This window comes from Dichomitus squalens (assembly GCF_000275845.1).
Source record: "Dichomitus squalens LYAD-421 SS1 unplaced genomic scaffold DICSQscaffold_1, whole genome shotgun sequence".
Classification (NCBI taxonomy): domain Eukaryota; kingdom Fungi; phylum Basidiomycota; class Agaricomycetes; order Polyporales; family Polyporaceae; genus Dichomitus; species Dichomitus squalens.
This window is the reverse complement of record NW_006766883.1, coordinates 1,738,899-1,762,311: the sequence shown is the minus strand read 5'-3', so window position 1 is coordinate 1,762,311 and position 23,413 is coordinate 1,738,899. Positions and strand designations below refer to the sequence as shown.

The following is a 23,413-nucleotide window of genomic DNA, read 5'->3' as shown; positions in this document are numbered from 1 at the left end:
TGGTCCAACATTGGTCTATCTTACAAAGCGTTCGGGAACAACATAACGCTCAGTTTTGAAACATATCCGAACACATCGAAGACCAGCGCCGTCGGTCATGGTTAGGATTCGTGGTAGGAAGCCGTATTGGACACATTTATCTCCTCCGGGGTATCACGAGGTCGGAATACGAAGTCGGCTATGTATGCTTACAGATTTTTGAACGCTATGTGTGGCCTACACTCTTCTAGCGCGGCGCATGGATATCAGGCATGATGCGACGTCGCCCAAATGTCTTGCCGTGATGTCTGTGCCTCCCAGATCGTCGTCGGTTGACAGTATCTCTGCAAGCATTGTGCTTTGTCCTGACCATACTCGGTTTGCATATAGTGCGTGTCGCTTCCTTAGACTTACTGATGGGGATGGGGCGACGAGAGATGGTGAGGGATGTCTGAGATGATTCGACCTGTACGCGTCATGCGTGATCAGAACCTGCCAACTGTTCTCTCGCGGGGCGTCCCGTGCATTCTTCCTATTCCGAATGGTGGCTGACGTTGGGAAAGGCGAAGCACATCAAATTGTGCCAAGGCCGTGACTTACCGAGTGCAGCCCCTGATTCGTACGGAGGAAGCCGTGGCCAACGAATCGGTATGCTCTTTCGTGGAAAGTGATCCGGACCTATCTTAATTACCTGGAGCTCCCTCGCGAGGGCGGGCATGCGGTCCCTCTTGGCTGAGGTCAAGCGAAACGTCGGTACCTCTGTAAATTAACAAGAAGCACCTTCGTGACGATAAGAAGCAGTGCCCGGTCACATATTCGTGGTTTTTGTTCCCATGCTGCTGCATACACAATCTCATCATAACTTGTAGCAGCCCCTCATCAGCTACACTATGCACACAGCTTGGGCTGACTTATCCGCGACACACGGGTGAAATCAATTCTCGTCTGTAGACTGAGCATCTCGTGCGTGGGTGAAGGTTGTTGACTTACATAAAAGGATACAGCCAGTCCTAATATGCACCCACGAACACTCGACAGACGCGATGACCCTTCTAACACAATTCCGTATACTGCACAGACCGACACTTCGGGATCACTCTGATGAGTATGACATACTGAATTGCGGTTCCTGTACCCGGGCGTTCAATACGTCGTGACTGTCCACTCGAGATCGTCCTTTACAACGCCGGACAGCTCTGGTCAGCAAGAGCGGATATCGGAAACCCAAAATGAAGCGTGTCATGCTGAGTTGTGATGTCCGCCAGCTGGAGATGTAGAGTAGTGGGGCCGACACTACGACGACGACGACGATGTTGTGGGCTTCGACCTAGCCTGGCGGAGATAGACAGCCTCGGCAAACCGACGCACATCCAATGGTTGGGATAGCATTCGAACTCTCTCGGCCGTCGATCCCCACGCCGCTTCCTCCCGTACCTGCTTTGTTGCTACTGCATGATGAAGGCTTTTCTAGAGGCATGTAGCGAGACATGAACGTCTTGCGGAGCGTGCTAGAGACATGTAGCGAGACATGAACGTCTTGCGGAGCGTGTCCTACTTCACGAGACGATACTCAAGCCGCTTGCGTCGTTGCGAACACGTCAAGGTGTACCACAAGCAGGGTCGCAAATCCTGCCATCGATTCTCAGTGCTGCTGCCCAAAGGCGCGGTCGCACACGGCTGGCAGGGGCATTCTTATCGAAGACGGAACAAAGGTTCTCCGCCGCCATAGTGTTTCCGACGATTCAAGGTCTGTGAATTCGAGTTCAAACTCTCGGCGCGCCCGTCATCGAGGTCACTGTTATATCTATAACAGCCTCCACGGTTGTAGGACAGGGGATCCGGCGCCTCTATCTGCTAATGGATGAGACCACGTGCAGGCAGCTGTGTGCTTATGTCATGGCAGGGAATCCGGCGTGTTTGATCGGCAACAAGTCGATGAAGAGGGGACGCACAAGATCAACTCTTTGTAAGTAGAACCGTTGCCTCTCCAGACAAAAGTCCTTGAATATGGCAGATGGCTGCCTTCTGCGACCCCTTTGCATCGAAATCGGCCCAGTAGAAAGCGTCCGGATCTCTGTCGTGTGGGAGAACGTGCTCACGGCGACACTCCCACAGCCATCAAGCCGTGAAGCCGGGCGCATCGAGCTCGCGAATATGCGACCGCCATCACACACGTGCGCACCCCCACTTGTTCCAACTGTTCGTCCCTGCGGGGACGTCTGTCTTCAAGAGGGACTCGTTGTGCCTGTAGCTCTGGTTATCGCGTCGATAGTGTTTGATGTCGGAGCCTGGTATCATATAGAGGTCGGGTTCCCTGTCGACGCCGCCGCCGCTGCGTCCCTTGACTCCCTACGCCCATCATCATGGCCGACTCTCCGCAGAAGACCGCTGATGCCATCGTTGCGGCCAACTCGTACGAAGGCGAGGGCAAGCAGCAGCAAAAGCGGGCCTCGGCCAAGCCAGAGCAGTCTAGCGCGATGTCCAAGAGGGCGGCGTTGAGTGCGTACATGACCATCGCCGCCGCAGCGTTTGGCTTGATCTCCGACGGATGTACGTGCCAAAATCCTGTTCATTGTCAAGTGATTTTGCGAACCGGCGGCCTCATGTTGTGCAGACCAGAACAACCTGATGACCATGGCCAATGTCAGTTAGCTTCTCTCTGACGCATGTTTCATGGCAAACGCTGACGATCGATACGTCTGGGCGCATCTAGGTGGTCTTCAAGAAGCTGTATCCCAAGGACTATACGCCGGATGTGTCAACTCGTGTGTCGAACGCTCTCCTCGTCGGTACGTGCGTGCATGCCGGAATATCTAAGGTTTGAACTGGCATCGTGTGGGACTAACACTCTCGGCTGTTTCTCAGGCGCGGTTTTGGGCCAGGTCTCGGTCGGCTTGCTTTGCGACCGCATTGGGCGGAAGGCAGCGCTCGTTGCGACTACGCTGCTCATTGTCATCGGTGCAACGCTTGGCACCGCCGCACACGGCGCACACGGCAGCGTTCAGGGTCTGTTCTGGTTCTTAACCATCGCCAGAGGCATAACCGGTGTGGTGCGTATGACGTCGCGTGAGATTGCCTAGTGCTGCGCTCAAATTCGGAAATCACTCAGGGCGTGGGTGGAGAGTATCCAGCTTCTTCGACTAGCGCCAGCGAGGCCGCCAATGAGAAAATGCTTAAGCAGAGAGGGCCTGGTGCGCTTTTGTAAATCCTTGTCGTTGAGCCAACATACACGGCTGATTCTCCTTGATGTAGTTTTCATCATGGTCACGAACTTTGTCTTGAGCGTACGTACACCAGCATCGACCGTGGCTCTATCATGGTTCGGTTGACTTACCGTTCGACCAGTTCGGCGGTCCGCTTGCGGTGGCTGTATTCCTCATCGTGCTCTCCGCCGCCGGTGAAAACCACTTGCCTACTGTCTGGCGCGTGTGCTTCGGAATCGGCATCCTCCTGCCCTTGACGGTCTTCTACTTCCGGATGCGGATGCTCACGACACTGCTGTAAGTGTCTCTATGACTGCGACCATATGTTGTAGAGACTGACTGCGCGTGGATGACACTGGCAGGTTCCGGAAGGGTGCCATCAAGAGCGAGTTAACTTTAATCTTTTGTTGTTGAGATGTTCACCGTCTGCACAGGGCAGGTGCCTTATTGGCTTGTCGTGAAGCGCTACTGGAAACCGCTGATCGGGACTTGTGGTGCTTGGTACGTTACCTTCGAATGTGAGAGGTTGCTGTGTCAGTTCACTGAGGGTATGATCAGGTTCCTATATGACTTTGTAAGAATTCGAAGACGCATTGGGTTGCAGCCTTTCACCGATACATCTCATACAGGTCACTTTCCCCAACGGCGTTTTCTCCGGTACTATCATCTCCAGCGTCATTCACGACGGAAGCATCAAGAAAACGGCAGAGTGGCAATTGTTGCTGGGTGCCATCGCGTTGCCTGGTATGCGATTTCATGACATACGAACCGTTGTCATCAGCTGACAGCGCACAGGTGTGTTCGTTGGTGCATTGCTTTGCAACCCCCTTGGCCGACGTAACACAGTACGTGGAACATCTGCCATGTCACTCTGTATTTCCGACGACAATTCCGAATGCTCAAATCTCGACTCCTAGATGATCCTCGGGTTCAGCGGTTACCTAGTTTTCGGTTAGTTTCCGAGTTTTGTATCGCTGCGCAGATGCCGACCTTCTTTAGGGCTGATCATCGGCTGCGCGTACGATAGGATCACCAAGATCATCCCGCTTTTCGTCATCTTGTGCGCATTCCTGCTATGCCTTGGGTCTCGGACTGGCTGACCGGCTATTGTAGCTATGGTTTGATGCAGTCTTTCGGTAACCTGGTAACTGACTCTCCGACCTCGGAGGAAGCTGCACATGCTCATACTCGGAATTCTACAGGGCCCTGGAGACATGCTTGGCCTTGTGAGCGCAGAGTGAGCAGAAGGCACCGTATGACATCATGCCGCTCATGCTAATATTGCGTGCTTCCAGATCTTTCGCGACTCCCGTACGGTGAGCCTGGGTGTCCCGCCAAATTAAACATGGTTCAGTCACTGACCGAGGCACAGAGGCACCTGCTATGGGCTCTCGGCAGCCCTCGGCAAGACTGGAGCAGCTGTAGGCACACAGGCCTTTACGCCCATCCAGGTCCACTTGGGCAAGAAGTGAGTTAACCTCTAGTTCGCTCCTCAGTCCGAGCTAGTTCACCTAACCACATACGCTCCGACAGGTGGACGTTCATCATTGCAGCCATCTGCGGTGTTACGGGTATTCTCGTCACGTACTTCTTCGTTCCAGACATGACCGGAGTAGACCTCGCGGAGGAAGACGAGAAATTCCTCAAGTACCTAGCCGAGAACGGCTGGGAGGGCGAGGTCGGGGAGGACGAGGATGGGCTCGTGGATGACGACTCCTCGAGCGTCAGCGTCGAGAAGAAGGCTTGAGGGGATTGAACGCAATCATGCTCGTTTTACGACCTTTACGACGAGACCCGTCCGCTGTACTTCGCTGTGCTTTCTCTGCTTGCAATGTAATTTTCGGTGCTTGCTAGATGCATGTGAGGACCGGTAGCGGCCCGGGGAGGGATGCGATTTCAGACGCTCACAGCGCTGTATTGGGCGCCAAGCAAATGTCGCGGTTTAGCTGAGTTGAGTGGCTGCTCTCGCGTCAGGGCTCGTCGACATTCTGCGTACTGCACTCTGCTCATGTCAATGCCACTCCTTCGCCAGGCCAGAGCATCGCACTCGCTCTCTGCTGCTTGTCGTTCCCTTCCCAAATGCCGCTGTAACTCGTCACTGGCCACCCAACCACGTCATGAGCCGGAACACTCGGATTCTGCGCCGGTCGCGGGCCCAAGCAACGCGAACGCGTCCAGCAGCTCATCCAGCGCGCAGCGGAAGCTCGCTCCTTCCGTCTCTCAGGAAACAAGCGTAGTAGAGCCATTCTCGCGCGTCCAAACCTACTTGGCCACCATCAATGCTTCAGGCATCGAGCCAACGCGTTTTGACCTTGATCGGTATCAGCCGGAACGTCCTCATGTTTATTCGCCCAAGTATGCCGAGGTCTACAACGCCACCCTCAACACTTTGATGAGGTCCTTCACGAAGGAGCAGTTGCGGAAGTTTCTCGTGCAAGAGCTGGGCACGAGCAGGCATTGCTCGACTAGTCGCAAGAAGGCAGACTATGCGGAGTCTATCATGGAGCAGCTCTGGAAGTGGCCCAAGCTGGCCGACGTGGAGCAAGCGAAGCGGGATAAAACGGAGGTCGTCACTAACGGTGAGTCCAGTCGTTGCGCGAGAGGTGTTCGTGTTTCTGATGCTACAACTTGAAGAGCTGCCCGTCACGGTTAGCCAGCTTTTCCTGATCCTGGGCAAGGGTATGTCGATTTGCTTCGTGTGCATAATTCGTTACCTCATGGATCTCAGATGGGATGGACCTGAAGCGCATGTCACAAGACTTCGATGTGCACATTTCGCTGAAACGCCGAGGCAAGCTGTTAGCTTTGCGAGCAGAGGGCACGCGGAGCGGCGTGCGAGAGCTCTTCGAGCATATTGCTGTCATTGGCCGAGTACGCTCTATCATTATGTTTTCTGCTCGTAGCTGATATACATGTTTTCATAAGTCATTCACGTCACAAGAGTTTGATTTGCCATTCCCCATTCCCATTCCGCCGGACATGATCGAGCGAATATCTCGGTTATGCCAAGCTTTCGTCGAAAACGTTCCATCATCCCCGGGGAAGGTATGTGGTGTCAAAGATCTTGCAAGCATTTTGAAATTGTCTCTCAACAACTACACCAGGTCAGAATAACTGCGAAGGGTCAGCAAGCGTTAGAGGCGGCGACGCGACTAACTAGTAGAGCAATCCACCAGGTTTGCTGGCTCTGCTGACAGAGCACAATAAAAACTGATGTATCAACGGTAGATTGTCGAACACCCGCGTATACCTGTACTAGCGTATCTGCCCATAAGTGCCACGCATTCAACCTACCTGACCGATCCCTTAGCCATGTTTCCCCGGGAATATGCGCTCTATCCTTACTTCTCTCCACGAGATCTCCCTCTCTCGATGAACACGAGTGGCGCGTTCCGATTACGTCGCGTTGGGGAGTGGCTCAGTGGTAGCTTCCGAGAAGACCTAGACATGGCGGAAGGGCTGGCGTCCGGAAAGGGCCACTTTGTGGCAGACTTCGAGTAAGTCTGCTCCGTCTTGCTATTACCGCGTCGACTGACTGCCTCTCAGTCGGACTGTTCAGGTTAAGAACTTGCTTCTCGGAAGTATACCGGACCAGCTGGCTCCAGCTGACGTGGTCCTGAAGGCTTCGTAGGTTATTCTCGCATGAGCGCTTGATTGATACTAACCGTCTAACCACAGTCTTGGCCATATGTTACTCACACGAACCTCCAAGGAACAACGTACTACACTTGTACCGCCACTTACAGGGCAACATCCGTTCGGCAAAGTTCGGAAGTGGATGGTCAACAACCCCGCTGTCAACGTGACATTTGTTCCAGAGTGCGTACCTCCCCACCATCAATTGCGTGCTCGGTTCGATCAATGACGTGCGCCGAATAGCCTCCCCCTGCCACTGCTCAACACCTCTCCTGCCCATCAGAAAGTGATTCACCGCCTAGTATATCATTCGTTCTCGCCTTCGCCCGATTCGTCTGCCGCGAAAGGACCTTCGACGCCGATAGATGACCCGTCGTACATCTCGGCTTCTGCCCCTATTGTCCATCATAGGAAGACTCTTTCGCTCGAAGTCACACTCGAGGAGCCGAAGCCGACGAAATACGAGGACATGCCCGATGTTCTAGACGATATTCTTCACGAGATATCGCGATCCGACAGGCAAGCGGTCTCGGAGACGCCACCATCGACATCCTCGATCAATGCAGCCGAGACGCAAGATGAAGAGCTGCAGCCCTCGATGCCGATCTTGTCTGCGTCCCGATGCTGGACCGGTGTTCAAGCAGACGTCAACGTGATGATGCCCGACCGGTGAGTATTGTGATCGCCGTCTCATGGAGGAGACACGACGCATGTGGCCTTGTCGCAGCCGTTCCCCGCGGAGGTATACTGACCTATCTGCGCTTTCGTTTTCCCGCGATCAGACCGATGGATTTGCAATTCAGCGTGGACAGCTCGACTAATCTGCCGGTGTCGCAGCAACCTGCGGAATTGCAGCAGTATCTCAAGGAGTTGGAAGCTTTGTACGTTGCTATACGTCGAATTCTCCTGGAACTTGATTTTTCTGATTGCCGTCACGAAGCCTGAATGGGTCGGATAGCCAGCCTAACCAGCCCAGCCCGCCACTGCAGATACGGCATCGAGGAGTGGACTATCTCTTGCGCGCAAATGCCAGCGTAAGGCAGAGCGAGGAGGAAGTCGCTGATTCTCGCACGTCATTCCAGAGCATCGAGAACGACGAGGTCCCTGCGACGCGCGCGGTGTGCGAGAGCATACTTGACTTGGAGAGCAATCAGAAGACCATGCGCTGCGAGGTACGCCTTCGCCTTTAGCTGCCTCGACTACTTCGTGTTCACGCGGCCTGCATTAGGTGGCTTGCTACAATCCGACCTCCGAAGACGCATGGAAACGGTTCCTCGAGGACTGCGACAAGCTCTCGACTATGACCTACCGCCAAGTGAATGCTATCCCGTTTGCCAGCGGAACCGAGCAATTCATATAGGACATGCACATATCTAGGAGTACGCGCACATCTAAGAGTAGTAATGCAATATAGTCGTAATGGGATATAGGATGCATGGATACATAATGTGCGTGCATGACCGAGCCCGAAAATGACGGTAAGGAATACAGCGGGAAGAGTGATAGAGGAAGGAGAGCCAGTAGGATCACGTCCGCTTTCGCTTTTTGTTCGCTTTCTCTTTCCGTTTCTGTGCGCGCATCTATGACAGCGTGGAATAAGCCCGTCGCTCTGGTATGGACAGATGGAGACGCATACCTCTTTCTTCATTCTTGGGTCGACCATCACGTAGCGACCCTTCACGCCCTTTGGCCGTCCCTTCAAGCCCTTGTGGACACCCTTCGCGACAACGACCTTGACCTCCTTTCGCTTCTTGCCCTTCATGCCTTTCTCCATGAGCTTCTCGATCTGCTTCGCCTTCTCGCGCTCCGTTATATCGGATGTCTCGCTCACGCCCTCGGCCTTCTTCTTGGCCTTCTCCAGCTGCTGGGCCGCTTTGAACTTCTTGCGCGCCTTGGCCTCGGCGACCTTCTTGATCGGACGTGCGTCGAGGGCACGCATCTTGGCACGGAGTGCGGCGACGGCCTCCTTGGTTATGGGCAAGTTCGACTTATAGTGCTTCTGCTCGTCGTCTAGGAACCAAGAGGGAAGGCCTTCTTTGGAGTTGAGTGAATGGCGGTTGAAGCCATCGTTAATGAGGTCTGTGCGGGTCTTCTGGCGATTGACGAGGGCTTGGGCCAGAGTGACGGCTTCTGCTGTGATGAGCCCATGTTCTGCAAAATTGTTACGTTGGCTGCGAATCGGTCAGCGACAGCGAAATGAGACATACTTTGGATCTTCGCCTGTTTGATCTCATCCTCATTCTCGCCTTCAACGTCCCACATCTCGACGTCGTCATCCTGATCTTGTGGTACGATTTCGAAGTCGTCGAAATCGTCCTCTCCCGACGGAGCCTGTAGAACGAGTTATAGATGTTGTAAAAGGTAGCGAGAAGAACCTTGGACATGCCTCCTCATCTTCCTCGCTCACATCTTCGTCTTCTTCCTCATCTTCGTCTTCTTCCTCATCTTCGTCTTCTTCCTCATCTTCGTCTTCTTCCTCATCTTCGTCTTCTTCCTCATCTTCCTCTTCATCATCCACCATGACCTCGCCAGCCCCCGCGAAGATGTCCTGCTCGAACCAGAGCTGAGCAGATCGGCTCAAGGATGGAGCAGGCTTGGGCTCCTCAAGCTTGGCGGCTGTCCGTGCTTTCTTGCTCTTCGACGGACCCTCCGCAGGCCCGTCCGTCCGCCTCCGCTTCTTCCCAGCTACCCGTATATCCTCGGCCTCGCTCGCCTCATCACTGGAGTCGTCGCTCGAGTCCGAGTCATGCTCGCCGATGCGTGCCTTCGCCCGCTGAACCCTCTCATAGCCTCCCTCCTCAGCGGCGCTGTCGTCCGACTCATCGCCTTTGCCGACACCGAGCCACGTCTCCTCGCGAAGCTTGTTATTCTTCCGCGCCTCCTTCACCTTGTACTTCGCGTCCCGCTCCCTGAGGTGCTCCCGGTACGCATCATACAGACCGTCCAGCTCTTCCTCCAACCCTGCGACCTTCCGCTCCCGCTCTTCCTCCGAATCCAATGCTTCTTCATCTTCTTCCTCTCCCTCAACGTCGCCATCCTCCTCGTCTGATGACTCGTCGTAGCCGGCCTCAGGGCGCTGACCCTTCAGGGCATTAGACGCGTCATCGAGCTCGAAGATGTCGTCCTGGCCTCGTAGTGCGGCATCCGACTGCTCCATACCGATATCCATGGGCGCGGTCATGCGCAGCTGCATACGCTGGATAGTGCGCGCCTTGATCTCGTTCGCTCGTCTGCGTTCGCGCTTGGCACGGGCGGCAGCTTCTGCGTTAAATCGCTCGAGCTACAGAAGTTGTATTGATGTATGTGTGAACACAGTAAGACGCGAAACGCACCTCATTCTGGATCTGCGCTTCTTCGTCGACCTCTTCGACAACCTCCACGGTCTCGGTCAGCTCCTCGGTGGGCTTCGTCTTGACCTCAAGGCCGATCTGCAGCGCACATGAGGATTTACAGCCGCCCATTTGTGCGAAGTACACACCTCCTCTCGTAAGGCTATCCGCCACTTGAGCAAGGTCTTGAAGTCACCCTTGCCAAGGACCTTCAGGTCCTCACAATTGGCGAGCACGTCCAAAGTGGTGATGTCTAGCTTCTGCCATTCCTTTTCCTCGTCAGTCTTGAACGTGATCTTGTTGTATGTCCCAAGGAATGCGATAGGATCTTGACACCTGACGAAGTCCGCGGCGCCGGAGTCCTTGTACAAAGTGTAGTCGCCGTCAGCGTAGCCATCACGGTGCCGGCGCTTCTTTTCCGGCTGGAAGACATTCGCCTGCGCATTCTTCGCAACGGCCTGCTCCTCCGCGGGGGCAGACGCAGTGAGATCCTTGAAGACGTGCTTCGGGTCAAAGAACTTGGGGTCGATGTGCTTGGGGGCGAGGAAGTCGCGGCATACGACGAAGATCTCAGCGGAGACGTTACGAGACGAGGGGGGCTTCGTCGCCTCGACCTTGCCGAAGAGCTGGTTGAAGACCCAGATGAGGTTGTTGTAGTCGACGGAGCGGAAGACCTTCGTCACGAACGTCCCGCCCTTGATGAGGAACTCGGCGGCAAGTTTGAGAGACATGAGCACAAGCTCGGACTGACTGTAGGCGTCTTGCACCCAGGCGGTACCAACGTTGGGCGCACCATCGTGCAGGACGACGTCGGCCTTCCAATCCTTGAGCTCGTTACGAATCAGGTTACGACAGTTGGTGGTGGTGATGTCGGCAGCGAAGGTGACGACGCGGGGGATTGGCTTAATGGGTACCAGATCGACACCTGCAGAAAGGTGTGTTCAAGCGATGCGAGCAGAAAAGGAGGTATACGCACCGACAATAACACTATTCAAAGGCATATACTTGCTTGCGACCTGAAGCCAACCTCCTGGAGCAGCACACAAATCTATGCAACATCTTGCTGACTCAAGGAACGAGTATTTTTTGTTCAGCTGGATGAGCTTGAAGGCCGAACGAGCGCGGTACCCTTGCTCCCTGTACAAACATGCTAAGGAGAAGAACAGTAAGTGTCGGAGAGACAGTGACTTACTTGGCAAGCTTGTAATACTTGTCAAGACGGCCCTTCCCTGTCTTCTTCTGAGCCTTTCCCATAGCTGAGCGAGCGGAGGAGGAGGAAGACTAAGGAGGACGAGCTATGGGCGAATCTCTCGCGCTCACCGACCACAGTGCACCTGCACTCGGGCGCTTAACAAAAATCGTTGATCGCTGCTCAATCACGTGGCTCAACGGGCCAATTGCCATTTCGATTGTGTTAATTAGACAGCAGCTATGTAGGGTATGTCTTGATTTCTTCCAATCGACCTGGGTTGATGTTGAAGGGCTCTTCCGCCTCCTGTCTTTTCAAGTTGTAGTACATGGCAAGCAAAAGCTCTGGACGCGCCCTACGTCACTGTCGGCCAACCGAGCTGGTCGCAAGAGACGCAGCACCAACAATAAATCCGACCGTAAGCAACTGGTGCATACAATTGTGATTGCAAAACAGCATTCGGTCGTTTGGTTCTCAGCATTGCTTAGACTGGCCAGCAATATGATCACCGTCCGCTCAAATAACCGCCGGCATCGACGTGCCGGCCAGCCTAGTCGATCGATCTTGTATTCGCTACTACATAATACTGTGAGTTCAGGCGATTTAGTTTATGACCGTGGTGACAAATCAATCAATGTGACTGTTGCATTGCGAAGGACTTCATACATTCTCCCCAGATTCGCTCCCAGATACAGTTGTGCCAAACGACCAATCTGTGGTATGACCCTCAAATCTGGGGTTGTATCTTTAGGTTACCGTCACGTAGATATCGGTCCACAAGTGTCCGCCTTGATACACAAAAGCTGAGGCGGGCCCTTATAGGGAAACGATGCTGTGTTTTCTTGGTCTGTTGGAACACCAATTACCAGGAACAGAGCTTCTCTTGCTTCTCTTGCTTTTGTACACCTGCCGTATCAGGTGCGTGCGCCCACCGTGTACCTCGGTGCCACACAACGTGTATATTCGAGATAGGTGGTAGACAGCTTGCATGAGATAGTGGCTACATTGTTGATAGGGCGATCGGGGGTCGTGGCGACAGGCATTGTGAAAATTCGAGGTGAGAAAGCAAGGACAGACTTCGAGCCAATTTTTGCGTATACGCAATCACACATCCCGACCCATAGCACAGCTAGATATCGGGACTCTAAATCGTTCGCTTCGAAAGAAAAGGCGTACCAAGCCCGTCAGCCAGCCGCCGACCGGCAGCGGACGAGGACGACGTACCTTCACCGCCGACCACTCGTACACGACCTCCTGAACGCGGCGATGTAGCGCCGCCAAGCAATATGGGCAGTCGATCGCCGCCCCAACGGGCTCTAATAACGCCTGTAACGCACTCGTCGACACACCTGTACCCCGGCGGGGAGGCGGGCACGCTCGAGCCGGAACTTCCACAACGCAAAGCAGACGGCGAGGACTCACTCGGCAGGACGTCCCACACGAGCTGCGCGACGGCGAACGCCCACGCCCTCAGCATCCGCTGCTGGGACACCTCGTTGCACATGACCGTGGGCGGGTGCGTCGCGGGCGGCTTATACAGGATGTTGCGGAGCGCGATGAGGCGCGACTGGTGCAGGAGGAAGAGCCGCTTGAGGTAGAGGGCCCCCATCTTCTGCGAGACGCTGTCGGGCAGGCGCGCGAGGTCGTACGCGAGCAGGTGCGAGGAGATGGCGACGGCCGCCTCCTCGAGGCCGTGCTTGCCCGCCACGGCGTAGGCGTCGAGCGGGCGGTATGGGGCGAAGGAGAGGAGAAGCGTGTAGATGGGCTGGTTGGGCAGGGCCGATGGCTGGAAGGGGACGCCATACGAGAGGGCGAGGGCGTCCAGCGCGACCTCAACCATCTCTAGCGTGGGGAGGTAGTGGACGCATGACTGCCCGTACATGGTGTGTAGGATGATGTTCACGACGGGCGATGGGTGGGGCATGGCCACCGTGATCGGCGTGGCGGAGGCCTCCGCATCGTCAGAGGGTATGAGGTTGCCCATGCGGTTGGCGGAGGCGGCGAGGAGACGGTGTCGATGGGTGTAGAAGTGGACATTGTCAGATGAGACGATAATGATGTCGGGAGGGCAGTCGTCGACAGCCAGGGAGGGATGGAATGCTGTCGAGATCGAGATAGCGTTGGGATGATCGAGGGGGGTGCCCACCTAACCGGCCCCACAGTGGCAATGTGAGCTGTGCTGTGGCCGAGGTTGTTTAGAATGCAGGCAGGAATACGTACCGGCGTCGGGACGTTCTCCTCCCCTTCTTCTAATGTTATAGTCGCATGCTGAGTGCCCCTCCATCCGGTCGCCTGAGATGCAGTGCTGCTGCTAGAGGATGAGGTGCTGGTGGGCAGATCGAAATATTCCATCCGTTATAGGGGCTGTCTCTGGAAAGGAGATACGACGGATAGCGGACGAACCAGAGAGAACGGGGTTGAAGATGGGGTGAGAGTGAGCACGATGTAGCGGGGAATAACGCTTGCGCTTTTGTTAGTGAATATGAAAGGGATGCCGCTGTCTCGTGGCACAGAAGGGGACTTCGGCAGCCGACGCTGAAGTTCACGGTTCGTGGTTGGTCAATATGAAATCTACCGCCATGTGTGCACGTCCTCGACACGCAGTCACTCAGGCACTAATCAAAACCTGTAGCTTAAACCTTTACCTCAAGGACTCGGGAAGGCAGTCATCGTGCACGATGCCGAAATAGGAAGAAACATCGGGGTTTAATCTATGATTTTTTCTTCAACATATAGGAGGGCCTCGTGCAGAGAGCCGCTACTCCGCCTGCACAACGTACAGAAGCACCGATGCTGCTGCTGCTGACTTCGACGCAGCTCAAAGAATACCATATCTTGTTAAGACCACTGGGATGGCATTGTATCCGCAGCCGCGGCCGGAACTCCCAAAATTTGTGGAACAGGCCTCCGAACAGCCTGCGGTGCAGAGATACTCCGCCTTGTGCTAGCGGCGTAGAATTGGGACGGCGGGCTGTCAAAAGCACCGGAACACATCGGTGAACGACCATTACGTCCTCCTGATTGGCTCTCACGGTCGAGGGGGATCCAGGAACGTCTGTTAAGGTACTGTGCAAGGGCGCAGTTGGGGTTTGTGTAGCGCGTCACTTACCGCAAAATAACACGACCGGCGGGACAACGTGCTGTGAACTCAAATTATGATCCGCAGGAGACAGGCCATATGCAAGTCTGCGAATCCGCTCACCTCTTTCGTTGTTGCCCCACTCGGGTCTGCGAATGCTTCCTCGTCGTCGGTCGCTTACCTACCCATTGAACAACAATGTTTCAGCAATGCAATGCAATAAATGGCAAGGACACGAGCCCACCGTAATGGTGTACAACATTCCTCTTTTTCACCTTGCGGAACGCGAGAGACAACGCGCATACGACGGCCAACCGAGGATGGACGTCATGTCCGAAAGGCGTGTCTCGGCTGCAGTGGAAGAGTTGCCTAATCCGGCACTCAACGCCCGGCAATTGGACGGAGCCGCCGCCGAACAGCGCGTGAGCAGTACAACACATCACAACCTAACCTTCTACATTGATCACTCCACCTCATCTAAGAGCTGAATACTCATGTCAGGGCCTTTGCCGTCTACCCCATTGCTTCCTCGCGCCACGGGGGCATTTCCTGGACCCGCCTTGCTGTGGAGGACGGGAGCTTTATTAGGTGAAGGATACTACGCCGGGGTTAGATCTTGTCGGTGCTGACTGCAGTCGGCCGCTGTCGGACAAAGCTGCTGCTGGCATCGTCGCTGGTGCTTTCGGCTCGCATGGCCTGCGTAAAAGGCCGGGGATCACCCCTGACAAAGTCCATGCCTGGGAGACTGCATCTCATTATGCGGTAAGTGTCGAGATCCAAGCGAGTGCGAGCTTGAGGCTGTTCTGCCCGCTCGGACGATTATTGTGGCTGTTTGATAGTCGCTGACCCACGCTGGTGAAGGTGTTTAATGGGCTAGCTTTGCTGCTCGTGTCCCTTCACCCGAGGTTCGCTGTGCACAGATTCGCGGGACCTGCCATCGCTGTCGGGGCGTCTGTGTTCTCTGGCAGCATTCTGGCGTTGGTGCTTGCTCGGGATCGGTGAGTAGTTGTCAGTGTGACGTGGGTGGCGAGGTTCTGAGCACTCTCCGCCGGAGCAGGTTCAGGTGGTTGGGCCCCATTACGCCCATTGGCGGCTCCATTTTGATCGCCGGGTACGTCTACGAAGAGGCTGTATACTATATTCGCGGGCACTGATGCTTCAGGGTAACAGCTACATTGCTTTGGCGTTTTGAGGCAGGAAGGGGGCGGGAGAGGTGTGCGTCGTGACATTATCAGGATCCGACGACGGTCGCGATGGGTAGAACATGCAATGTTGAGCGGTTTCGCCCCTCCGCCTGCTCAGCTGGCATGATGTTCTGTACGGAGTATAACACCTAGTATCATGTTGATGGGAATACATGCATGCCGCAGCGAGGTTGTTGATAGCACAGATACGGGCGTGTGTGAATTAACGCGGAGGACTCGATCACGTGCAGGACGCGCGAGACGCGTCCTTCCTGATTTGGGAGGATGATGGGGGTGTTCGCTTAGGGAGTCCGTCTCTGCTCTCTTCTCTCTTGCACTCTGCCATCGTGGCTCCCGTCCCCGTCATCGTCCCCGCCGTCCCCGCCCCTCTCAGCCCCTTTCCACCCACCGTCGGCCATCCTACCACCCTCCACCACCTCTACTCGCGCTCTCAGGCCTACAGCAGACTCTACCATCTCCTAACCATCAGCCCCTGCGAATCCTTCATAACCACGCCCATTTTCCCTTCCCCTCTTTCCGATGCCTGAGCGATTGTTCTCTACCACGCTCAACAACCCCTCCAACAAGCCTTCCTACATGGAGGGTGCCTTCCCCTCCCTCGGCTCCGAACCCCCCACTTCTGGGTCGTCCACATCATCCCTTCATCCCACCACTACTCGGCAAACTTCAGACGTAGCACAGTTAGCCCAATCCCGCATGCAGCCTATCCCGCGACAGCATTCCGCGAACAACAGCGCTGCAGTCAATCCAGACCCTGTCCCGGGCGAACCTGGCTGCGTCTTCATCAAACCGCCGTTCACCGACTTCCCTGGGTCAGCCGAACAGAAGCCAAAGACCGGTCTCACGTACAACATCCTTGCTGCCCATCCTGACTGGTTCCTTGATGTTAAAGACTTCGTTGGCCCCAACGCCGTCGTTTACCCATCGCAGCTCGAGCCCCCTCGTGGCTGGTGCCCAACTAAGAAGAAGGATGCGAAAGATGGTTGGAAGGAAGGCGAGGAGCCCCGCCTCCGGTGCACTCTCTGTCGCAGGCAGTACGCAGGAGTGAACGCAAAATCCATGTGGAGACGACATGTGTACGAGAAACATGGGATCCCGATGGCCAACCGTCGCGAGACCAACGAACGTCCTAGTGGCCGAGGTGGACGAGGTTCCAATAGCGAGTATCTGTTATCGCTGCTTAGTAAATTCCCATCAACTGACATTTTTTGCTCATAGAGGAGAACAAGGCAGCCCCTAAAGGTGTCGAGAAGGATGTCAAAGCGTCGCCGCCATCCAAGTCTATCCGTCGCAGCAGATCTTTCGAGGCCATGCATGCTCTCGAGAAGACTTTGAACCGCGAATTTGTCGATAACAACGCTTGCGACGCGCAATTAGGCCTAAGCTCCGGCGAGGACGAGCCGCCGTTTACGGACGGCCCGTCGTTCTCGAGCACGCCTCCACAAACCCCGGTTATATCTCCTACTAGGGCGGCGCCGTGGTTCCCCAGTTCGCCATCTGTGATTAGGATACCCCCGGAGTCTCCGTATTACCCTGACATGACCCCTGCGTTCCGGCATTCACCGGCGAAGATGCCTGTCAGGCAGCCTTGGAGATTCAACAGTCCGGTTAAAGGGCAAGAGATTCACGACTACACTCTGACGATGCTCGCTCGATGCGAGGCAAGCCCCACTGTGCGTGGTTTGGACGTTAGTCCCAACGAACTTGTCCCAAGGATCAGGCGCAAGCACCTCGGTGCCTTCAGCCCCCCGCGCGAGAAAAGCCTCCTCTCAATGTCCCCGCGTCAACTCTTCGCCCACGACACTTGTGGATGGGACGACTCTATCCAGTCTCGCTTCGACCAGCCGGGCTGGGAAGTCCCAACTACGCCCAGATTCCGGCTCTCTAGCGAATCGTCTACCGTCGTAGACCACTTTGAATATGCGGAGCTCATTCGCGCTCTTGATGAGGGTCGGAATCCCGATGGCGTTGGACCCGAGTTACCACTTCCATATGCTCCAGATGCCGTCACTGGGATAGTGAGAACTCCAACGGTGCACAAGCTTTGGAAGACGCCAACCGGGGACTACACCCCGCATACGGAGATGTTCATCAACGGGATCAACATCGGCTCTAGTCCGTGCCCAATGCCCGGGAGTCCTAGCCCGAGCAGCCGTAGCCAAGGGGACAGCGAGTCGAACAACAAGGTTGCCAGCTTGCCGGCAGCTACCCTGCTCTCTCCGTTCGCTGGTGTGGGCAAGGGTGATTCTCGCATGTCGACGGACCACCCCGCGGATTCGAAGATGGAGATCGACGAGCGCGGTGGCGAAGTGAAGATGGACGACGCCGACCAAACGCTCTTCTGGTGCGACATCTTCCACGACCATGACGATCCCCCGGCTGGTGGCGCCGCCGTCCTCCGTACCCCTGATGCGGATGACCGCCGGGCTCTGAACGCCAGCACCAGCAGCGCTGACAGTGGATATTTCTCTGTCCCGAAGGGTCGAGCGTTGGCATTGGATGCTCCTCCGAGTACAAGCAGCGGCGCGTCCCAGCCTCGGCGCGCGACCAGCCCTGGCCGCTCTCGTGGGCGGAGCGTGTCCAACGCCGGTGCCAGCGGTAGCTCGAGTGGCCACAAAGCGACTGCGGCTACGGCCGGCCTCATGGACGCAATTCTGGACAAGCGGACTCGTCGCCGGAAGCACAGCCATTCGGAGCACCGCACGGCCGCGATTACCACTGGAGACGGCGAGGTCGGCGTCACGGCGTTCGGGAGCCCGTTCAAGATGGGCAAGAAGACGTCGCGGAGGGACTTCTTGTACAGCCTTGACGGGGACTGCGAGATGCAGGACGATCAGCCCAGGAAACGCAGGAAGACTATCAGTGGGCTCGACTAGGTTGTCGACCTATCTGCGCTTCCTCATCAATCCCACAATTCTCAAGACTTGTTGGGTCTCCCTCCGACGGTAACTGTGCCAACTCGCCTTCCTCGCCTCTCGACCCTACTTCGCTAGCGCGTGCTCTCTACTGCCCCTCACATGGCTTTCGTATTGTCATCGCTCTGTTGCTCTCGTGATCGTCGCATCGTCGCCCTCGCTATGCCATCCCTATCCTACTTTCTATCTGGTTTTTCCTCTTGTTTCCCTCTCGACTACGACGGGGGCTTCGGAGCGAACAGACGCTGCCGCCTCTACAGACCTAAGACGCTAGGATCAGCACAGGCTTGAGTCCCACGTCTCCGCAGAGCCCCGTCGCCATATGCATTCCTCTCTTCTTTGTTTCCCTATTTCTATGTATAACCAGGACTATCGTACCCTCCTCCCGTATTCCACCCCTACTCTCCCCCAACCTTTCGACTCTCGGCGCCATTGGGCGAGACCGAGTACTTCGTTCCACGTATTTATCGCCTTGACTACCTTAACTTGATTCATAACCTCCCCCGTCCGCGTACCCCTCGCTCAACCGCTCGTGCTCGTCTTCGCGTGCCGCCTCAGGGGCGACGTCCGTGAAACGCGTCTGGAGCCTCCGTCATCATCACCGCACGCTCCACCCGGTGCCCGTCTATCTCCCGATCTATTCGTACTGTGAAGTATTACTTGACCCCCTGTCTGTTTCTTAAGAATCGTGTACTTGTTTCCGTACGTCGTCGTGGTTCTTAGTCGTTTTGTTTCCGTGTCCCCCTCTATAGCTCTCCCATCCCTTCCCGTCACCTACCTACTTACTGTTTCAATGGCTAGTACAGTATGTGTTTACTGTCTCGAGAACAGATCCCCGTTTACGTAGGTCCACAAGCGTACCAGACAGCACTATTTCTTGATAGCTAGCTGCCGGCAATCAGCGACTCCATAGTGAGTTGACAAATGATATCTCAACGTGAACTCCAATAGGGTATATTTGAGAGAGCCCAGGGCGAATTTCTTGGGCTATCTGACGTTCGCTCGAGATACAGACGCAAGTATTCTGAGTAAAGTGGAGCGTGCGGATATATGCTTCGAGCGAGTGTGTGTCAAATTTTCTGGTACGGTGGTGCCCCGGATACCCTGGGGGCTGAACGTACCACGCATCGCGCAGGCATCACGCGGTGCGTGGCACTGAAGAGGGAGGACCCCATACACTACCTTCCATCATGGGAACTCACCACACAAACAAGTCTCTTCTCGGAAACAAATCATTCTGCAGCAGCGTTCTCTCGAGGTCAAGTGGAGCATGATCTCGAGCGATCTCAGCGCCACTTCGAGCCTCAGTTTCGTGGCCCAGGTTCTGTCAAATATACCCTAATGTGCTGCGATATGCGTGCCTATCAGTGTGTTTGGAGCGATCAACGAAATCTTCGCATGCTATTGAGTTATAGCAGGTTAGAGTGTCAATGAGATAGACCATAATTGTATATTCATGATTGATTTGGCTTCATACAGGAGGGGACTATAACGAGAGTAAAATCCAAGACAACAAAGAGCGAAGTAGACACAGAGCGAACATGAAGAGGGGCGACGGAGGGGTAACGGGGAAGGGGGAGCGGATGGGACCGGTCTCAATATGAACAAAGCGAAAAAGGCGCATAACCGGGACGATCGGAGAAAGGAACTCAAGCTAGTCAGTAGCAGTGCGGCTAGGAGGTAGCAGGACGAGAGAGACACAGCTATGGACAAAGACAAAAAAAGAAAACAATAAGGAAAGTCGTTAGTGGTCGTCATGTAGTGTCATGAGATGCGGGGTGCTGCAAAGCAGAAGAACAAAACAAGGTGTGCATATCGAGAGGAGACGGAGAATAAGTCCTATACACCTCTAGCCGGGTCGATGTGTGTGTGAATTGTGTCCGTGAGCGTCCAAGGCTAGCTGCTAGTATGTAGTATGTACCAGTATTGACCCAGGATGATACATACGCATACTCAATACTGCCGCGTGGCGAGCGCACGGATCTCGTACAAGTACGAGCGGTCGGGGTCGGCGAAGACATCGTAGCCCACGGAAAGCCAGTTCTTGAGCTCCGAGCGGTGGCGCTCTTCCGCGAGCCGGCACTTCTCGACGAACGAGTCGTCGACGTCGCAGACCATCGACGCCCGCGAGCACCGGTCGCTCTCGGACTCGGACATGCTCCGTGTGTGGCTTCGGGCCGGGCTGGGCGCCTCCACACGGGAGACCGAGGAGTTGGACGACTGGTCGGACGGGGCGATGGATCCTTGAGATCCGACAAGCTGCTGGCCAGGGCGTATCGTGCCGCCCTTCGTTTCCCAGTCATCATCATCTTCGTCGTCTGCGAGCTCGGCGAAGACGTCCGGCTCATCCTCATCTGGCGGGAGCGTCGATATCCAGCACATGCGACTGGGGTCGAAGATCATGTTGCCGACAACACGGGCACCAGAAGCAAACGACCCTACTGGCGAGCCGATGGACGACCCTGTAAGGTGGGTGATGAGGGCAGGTCGAGTCGATACTGTCGCGGCGTCGAACTCCTTAAGAGCGGAGTCGTTCCCTTCCCAGCGTAATGTGGTTGGGTTCCATTTCATCTCCCCGACGACTACAGCGTGGTGTAGGTGTGAGTATCGTGCAGATCTTCGCAATCTGACAATCCTCGTACCTTTGGCCGCGCCAGCGCCACCCAAGTTGCGAATAAGAGTCGGTTTTCTCCTGGTATGTGGCGGAGACGTAACCTTTCTCTTCTTCGCTTCCGCATCCTTGGTGTACTCCGGCTTTGTCGGTTCTGTTGACTTCGACGGGAACTCAATCCGGGCGGTGCGTTTGAGCGTCTTCGGAGCTGGCGCTTTTGACGACTCTGTAAAGAGACGCGCAGACGATGTCAACCATCGGAGCCTAGAAACAACAAAGCAATGTGCCACTCACCGCTACCACTTCCGGAGAAATTGCGGGTCGCTTTTCGCCGAATCGTGCCCGTCGCTGAGGGCTCTGAAGTTTTTGGATACGACGCGCCGGGTACGCGATTCCCATAGCCTTTCGGCTGTACACGATACTTGCCCTCCTTCTCACGGTCTGTTGGGAGATCCTCGAACAAGTCAAGTTCCGTCCCGTCGCCGTACGTGCGTGTTCGTTTCGGCTTCTTCAGCACCTTCGGCGCGGAAGGGAGACTTGCGCTGGGGGAATGTTTCACCCGCAGTGACGCCGCTGATGTGGCTAATGAGGCAGCTGACGGGGGACGGGAAGGAGGACGGGCAGGAGGCAGAGGTGATGTAGCGCGGGCTGGAGGAGCAGACGTAGGGCCTGCTTGTTGAGGAAATACATTGGAAATTGGCGTGCGGGACTTCATTCTTGACGACGACGTAGGCATTGTCAGTCGGAGCGCCGCAGGATTGGAAGACGGGGTGGAGGGACGTGTAGGCGGAACATAGTAGTCCAAGCCGTGCAAGCGACTTGTCGTAGCAGTATGCACCTTCGCCCTGGACGACGCCGTAGGTGTCTCGTAGCGAGCAACAGCAGCATTGCCCAAAGCCGCAGAACCCGACCCAGAGCCTGACGCTTGGGGTTGATTGGATTCTGACATGGACGGTAGGGAAGCCTTGCGGCTAAGTTTCCGCGATACCGGCGGCGATGGAGGCTTAAGTCCTGACGTCGATTTCTGGACACGGAGGCTTCCCGGCTTAGCAGCGAGGAAGGTCATTGAGGAGGGAGACGCAACAGCCTGGCTGTACGTCTGCGCGCGATAGGGCTGTGCTGTCCTGCTCGGGGGAGGGGAGGCGGGAGCGGTTATCCGACGCAGTTGCGACATAGAGGAAATGGGGGGATTATTGGGAGACTTCGCGCGGTCACTCTTCAACCGTGACGGCGGACGGAGTGCCACGGGCGGCCGTGGTGGCGCGCTCTTGCTGCGAGACGATGTGGTGGGTCGCACGACTGCCTGGGCGGTCTGCAGCAGGCGACTAGGACTAAGCTCGGTATCATTGCCTATTTCGAGGCCAATCTCGAAGTCATCCTCGGGATCGGGGGAGACGACCTTCAATCGGTCGTCGGCGAAGGCGGTCTTCTTCTTGAGCTCGAGGATCTTGCCTAGCTTCCTCGCACCAGATCCAGACTCGAAGAGCCCTGTTGGGACGTCAAGACCATCCAGGATATCATCCTCTTCCTCATCCTCGTCCGTCTCAGTCTCCGGAAGAGAGGCCGAGGTGTAGTTGGATGAAGGCGAGTTATCTGCAAAGCCGAAGTTGGAGTAGGTGTCAGAAGATTGAGATGACGAAGTCTGGTCCTTGTCGCCCCATTCGAGAGATGACTTAGAGGTGCGGTGAGCGAGAGATAGAGGCCGGAGGGAGAGTGTGGTAAGGTCCGACGGCAGGGCGAAGCCATCCTCGAAATCCTCGTCGATGGGACTCTGCGGTGGTTTGGCAGAGGCAGCCTTGGGTAGTGCGGCTACCTTGATGGTAGACACGCCCTCATCGTCGTCTTCTTCGTCGGTAGATTGGGTTTGTGGGGGCGGAGGACGGATGGTGAACACCTGGGAAGCATTTTTGGACGAACCTGACCTCGCAGCCATGCCCTTGAGGACAAGCTGCGCCTTGGCTCCGCCCGTCTTTCCCAGATCCATCTCCATATCCCAGTCCTCCTCCTCCTCCTTGTCCGACTCAGCGTCGGATGCATGGATGGGATCGTCGTCGGGAAGGTCGAAATCGGCGTCGGCCCACTCCTCCTTAGGGAGTACGATGGTGGGAGCAGGGATTGTAGTCATGGTGGAACAATAGAGTAGTAGAGAGCACAGTATTACGCCCGTGGACGGAAGAGATTAGGATGAGGCTGTCGATGAGATTCGATAGGGTGAGGGAGCGAAAGTGACTTATTGGCCGAACATTGGAGATTGTCACTATATGAAA

The 23,413-nt window shown here is 55.6% G+C and overlaps 8 protein-coding genes across 8 annotated transcripts; 5 read left to right on the top strand and 3 right to left on the bottom strand.

Annotated features, from left to right (window-relative positions):
- Positions 1-2,486: 2,486 nt before the first annotated feature.
- On the top strand, positions 2,487-4,929 carry DICSQDRAFT_46451 (MFS Git1p-like glycerophosphoinositol permease; the record flags this gene model as incomplete). Its single annotated transcript, XM_007359777.1, has 19 exons — positions 2,487-2,529; positions 2,594-2,622; positions 2,693-2,768; positions 2,845-3,029; positions 3,089-3,170; positions 3,232-3,263; positions 3,325-3,479; positions 3,545-3,588; positions 3,617-3,683; positions 3,741-3,756; positions 3,812-3,926; positions 3,978-4,027; positions 4,100-4,133; positions 4,182-4,242; positions 4,296-4,326; positions 4,385-4,419; positions 4,478-4,498; positions 4,555-4,650; positions 4,716-4,929. 19 exons carry the CDS (start codon positions 2,487-2,489, stop codon positions 4,927-4,929), a joined length of 1,386 nt encoding a protein of 461 aa, XP_007359839.1.
- Positions 4,930-5,196: 267 nt separating this feature from the next.
- Positions 5,197-6,089, top strand: DICSQDRAFT_47839 (uncharacterized protein; the record flags this gene model as incomplete). The annotated part of the gene is made up of 3 exons (XM_007359860.1): positions 5,197-5,761; positions 5,817-5,861; positions 5,911-6,089. The coding sequence occupies 3 exons, from the start codon at positions 5,197-5,199 to the stop codon at positions 6,087-6,089; spliced, it is 789 nt and encodes a 262-aa protein (XP_007359922.1).
- Positions 6,090-7,416: 1,327 nt separating this feature from the next.
- Positions 7,417-8,008, top strand: DICSQDRAFT_45773 (uncharacterized protein; the record flags this gene model as incomplete). The annotated part of the gene is made up of 3 exons (XM_007359724.1): positions 7,417-7,487; positions 7,601-7,699; positions 7,759-8,008. 3 exons carry the CDS (start codon positions 7,417-7,419, stop codon positions 8,006-8,008), a joined length of 420 nt encoding a protein of 139 aa, XP_007359786.1.
- Positions 8,009-8,232: 224 nt separating this feature from the next.
- On the bottom strand, positions 8,233-11,459 carry DICSQDRAFT_131257 (uncharacterized protein). The gene is made up of 8 exons (XM_007360386.1): positions 11,340-11,459; positions 11,124-11,284; positions 10,297-11,072; positions 10,151-10,246; positions 9,205-10,098; positions 9,026-9,149; positions 8,455-8,969; positions 8,233-8,398 (listed from the first exon to the last, which is right to left on the bottom strand). The coding sequence occupies exons 1-8, from the start codon at positions 11,399-11,401 to the stop codon at positions 8,345-8,347; spliced, it is 2,682 nt and encodes an 893-aa protein (XP_007360448.1). The 5' UTR covers positions 11,402-11,459; the 3' UTR covers positions 8,233-8,344.
- A 1,006-nt stretch (positions 11,460-12,465) lies between these two features.
- DICSQDRAFT_164822 (uncharacterized protein) lies at positions 12,466-13,688 on the bottom strand (the record flags this gene model as incomplete). The annotated part of the gene is made up of 4 exons (XM_007360385.1): positions 12,466-12,480; positions 12,561-12,685; positions 12,759-13,482; positions 13,557-13,688. The coding sequence occupies 4 exons, from the start codon at positions 13,686-13,688 to the stop codon at positions 12,466-12,468; spliced, it is 996 nt and encodes a 331-aa protein (XP_007360447.1).
- A 1,188-nt stretch (positions 13,689-14,876) lies between these two features.
- DICSQDRAFT_151365 (uncharacterized protein) lies at positions 14,877-15,800 on the top strand. The gene is made up of 5 exons (XM_007360384.1): positions 14,877-15,003; positions 15,071-15,177; positions 15,277-15,413; positions 15,473-15,526; positions 15,586-15,800. Exons 1-5 carry the CDS (start codon positions 14,910-14,912, stop codon positions 15,605-15,607), a joined length of 414 nt encoding a protein of 137 aa, XP_007360446.1. The 5' UTR covers positions 14,877-14,909; the 3' UTR covers positions 15,608-15,800.
- Positions 15,801-16,370: 570 nt separating this feature from the next.
- Positions 16,371-16,736, top strand: DICSQDRAFT_24872 (uncharacterized protein; the record flags this gene model as incomplete). The annotated part of the gene is made up of 1 exon (XM_007359688.1): positions 16,371-16,736. A coding segment is annotated over one exon (366 nt), but the record flags the coding sequence as incomplete, so codon positions are not given.
- A 3,752-nt stretch (positions 16,737-20,488) lies between these two features.
- Positions 20,489-23,271, bottom strand: DICSQDRAFT_45950 (uncharacterized protein; the record flags this gene model as incomplete). Its single annotated transcript, XM_007359741.1, has 2 exons — positions 20,489-21,360; positions 21,447-23,271. The coding sequence occupies 2 exons, from the start codon at positions 23,269-23,271 to the stop codon at positions 20,489-20,491; spliced, it is 2,697 nt and encodes an 898-aa protein (XP_007359803.1).
- Between the last annotated feature and the right edge of the window lie 142 nt (positions 23,272-23,413).

Excerpts from the sequence above, each read along its gene's own strand:
- DICSQDRAFT_131257 (XM_007360386.1), bottom strand. The coding sequence starts at position 11,401 with ATGGGAAAGGCTCAGAAGAAGACAGGGAAGGGCCGTCTTGACAAGTAT. Across the intron at positions 8,970-9,025 it reads CAAACAGGCGAAGATCCAAA|AACATGGGCTCATCACAGCA; the intron begins GTATGTCTCATT and ends ACAATTTTGCAG. Across the intron at positions 8,399-8,454 it reads ACCCAAGAATGAAGAAAGAG|ATGCGCGCACAGAAACGGAA; the intron begins GTATGCGTCTCC and ends ACGCTGTCATAG.
- DICSQDRAFT_151365 (XM_007360384.1), top strand. The coding sequence starts at position 14,910 with ATGTCAGGGCCTTTGCCGTCTACCCCATTGCTTCCTCGCGCCACGGGG. Across the intron at positions 15,178-15,276 it reads AGACTGCATCTCATTATGCG|GTGTTTAATGGGCTAGCTTT; the intron begins GTAAGTGTCGAG and ends ACGCTGGTGAAG. Across the intron at positions 15,527-15,585 it reads GGCTCCATTTTGATCGCCGG|CTACATTGCTTTGGCGTTTT; the intron begins GTACGTCTACGA and ends TCAGGGTAACAG.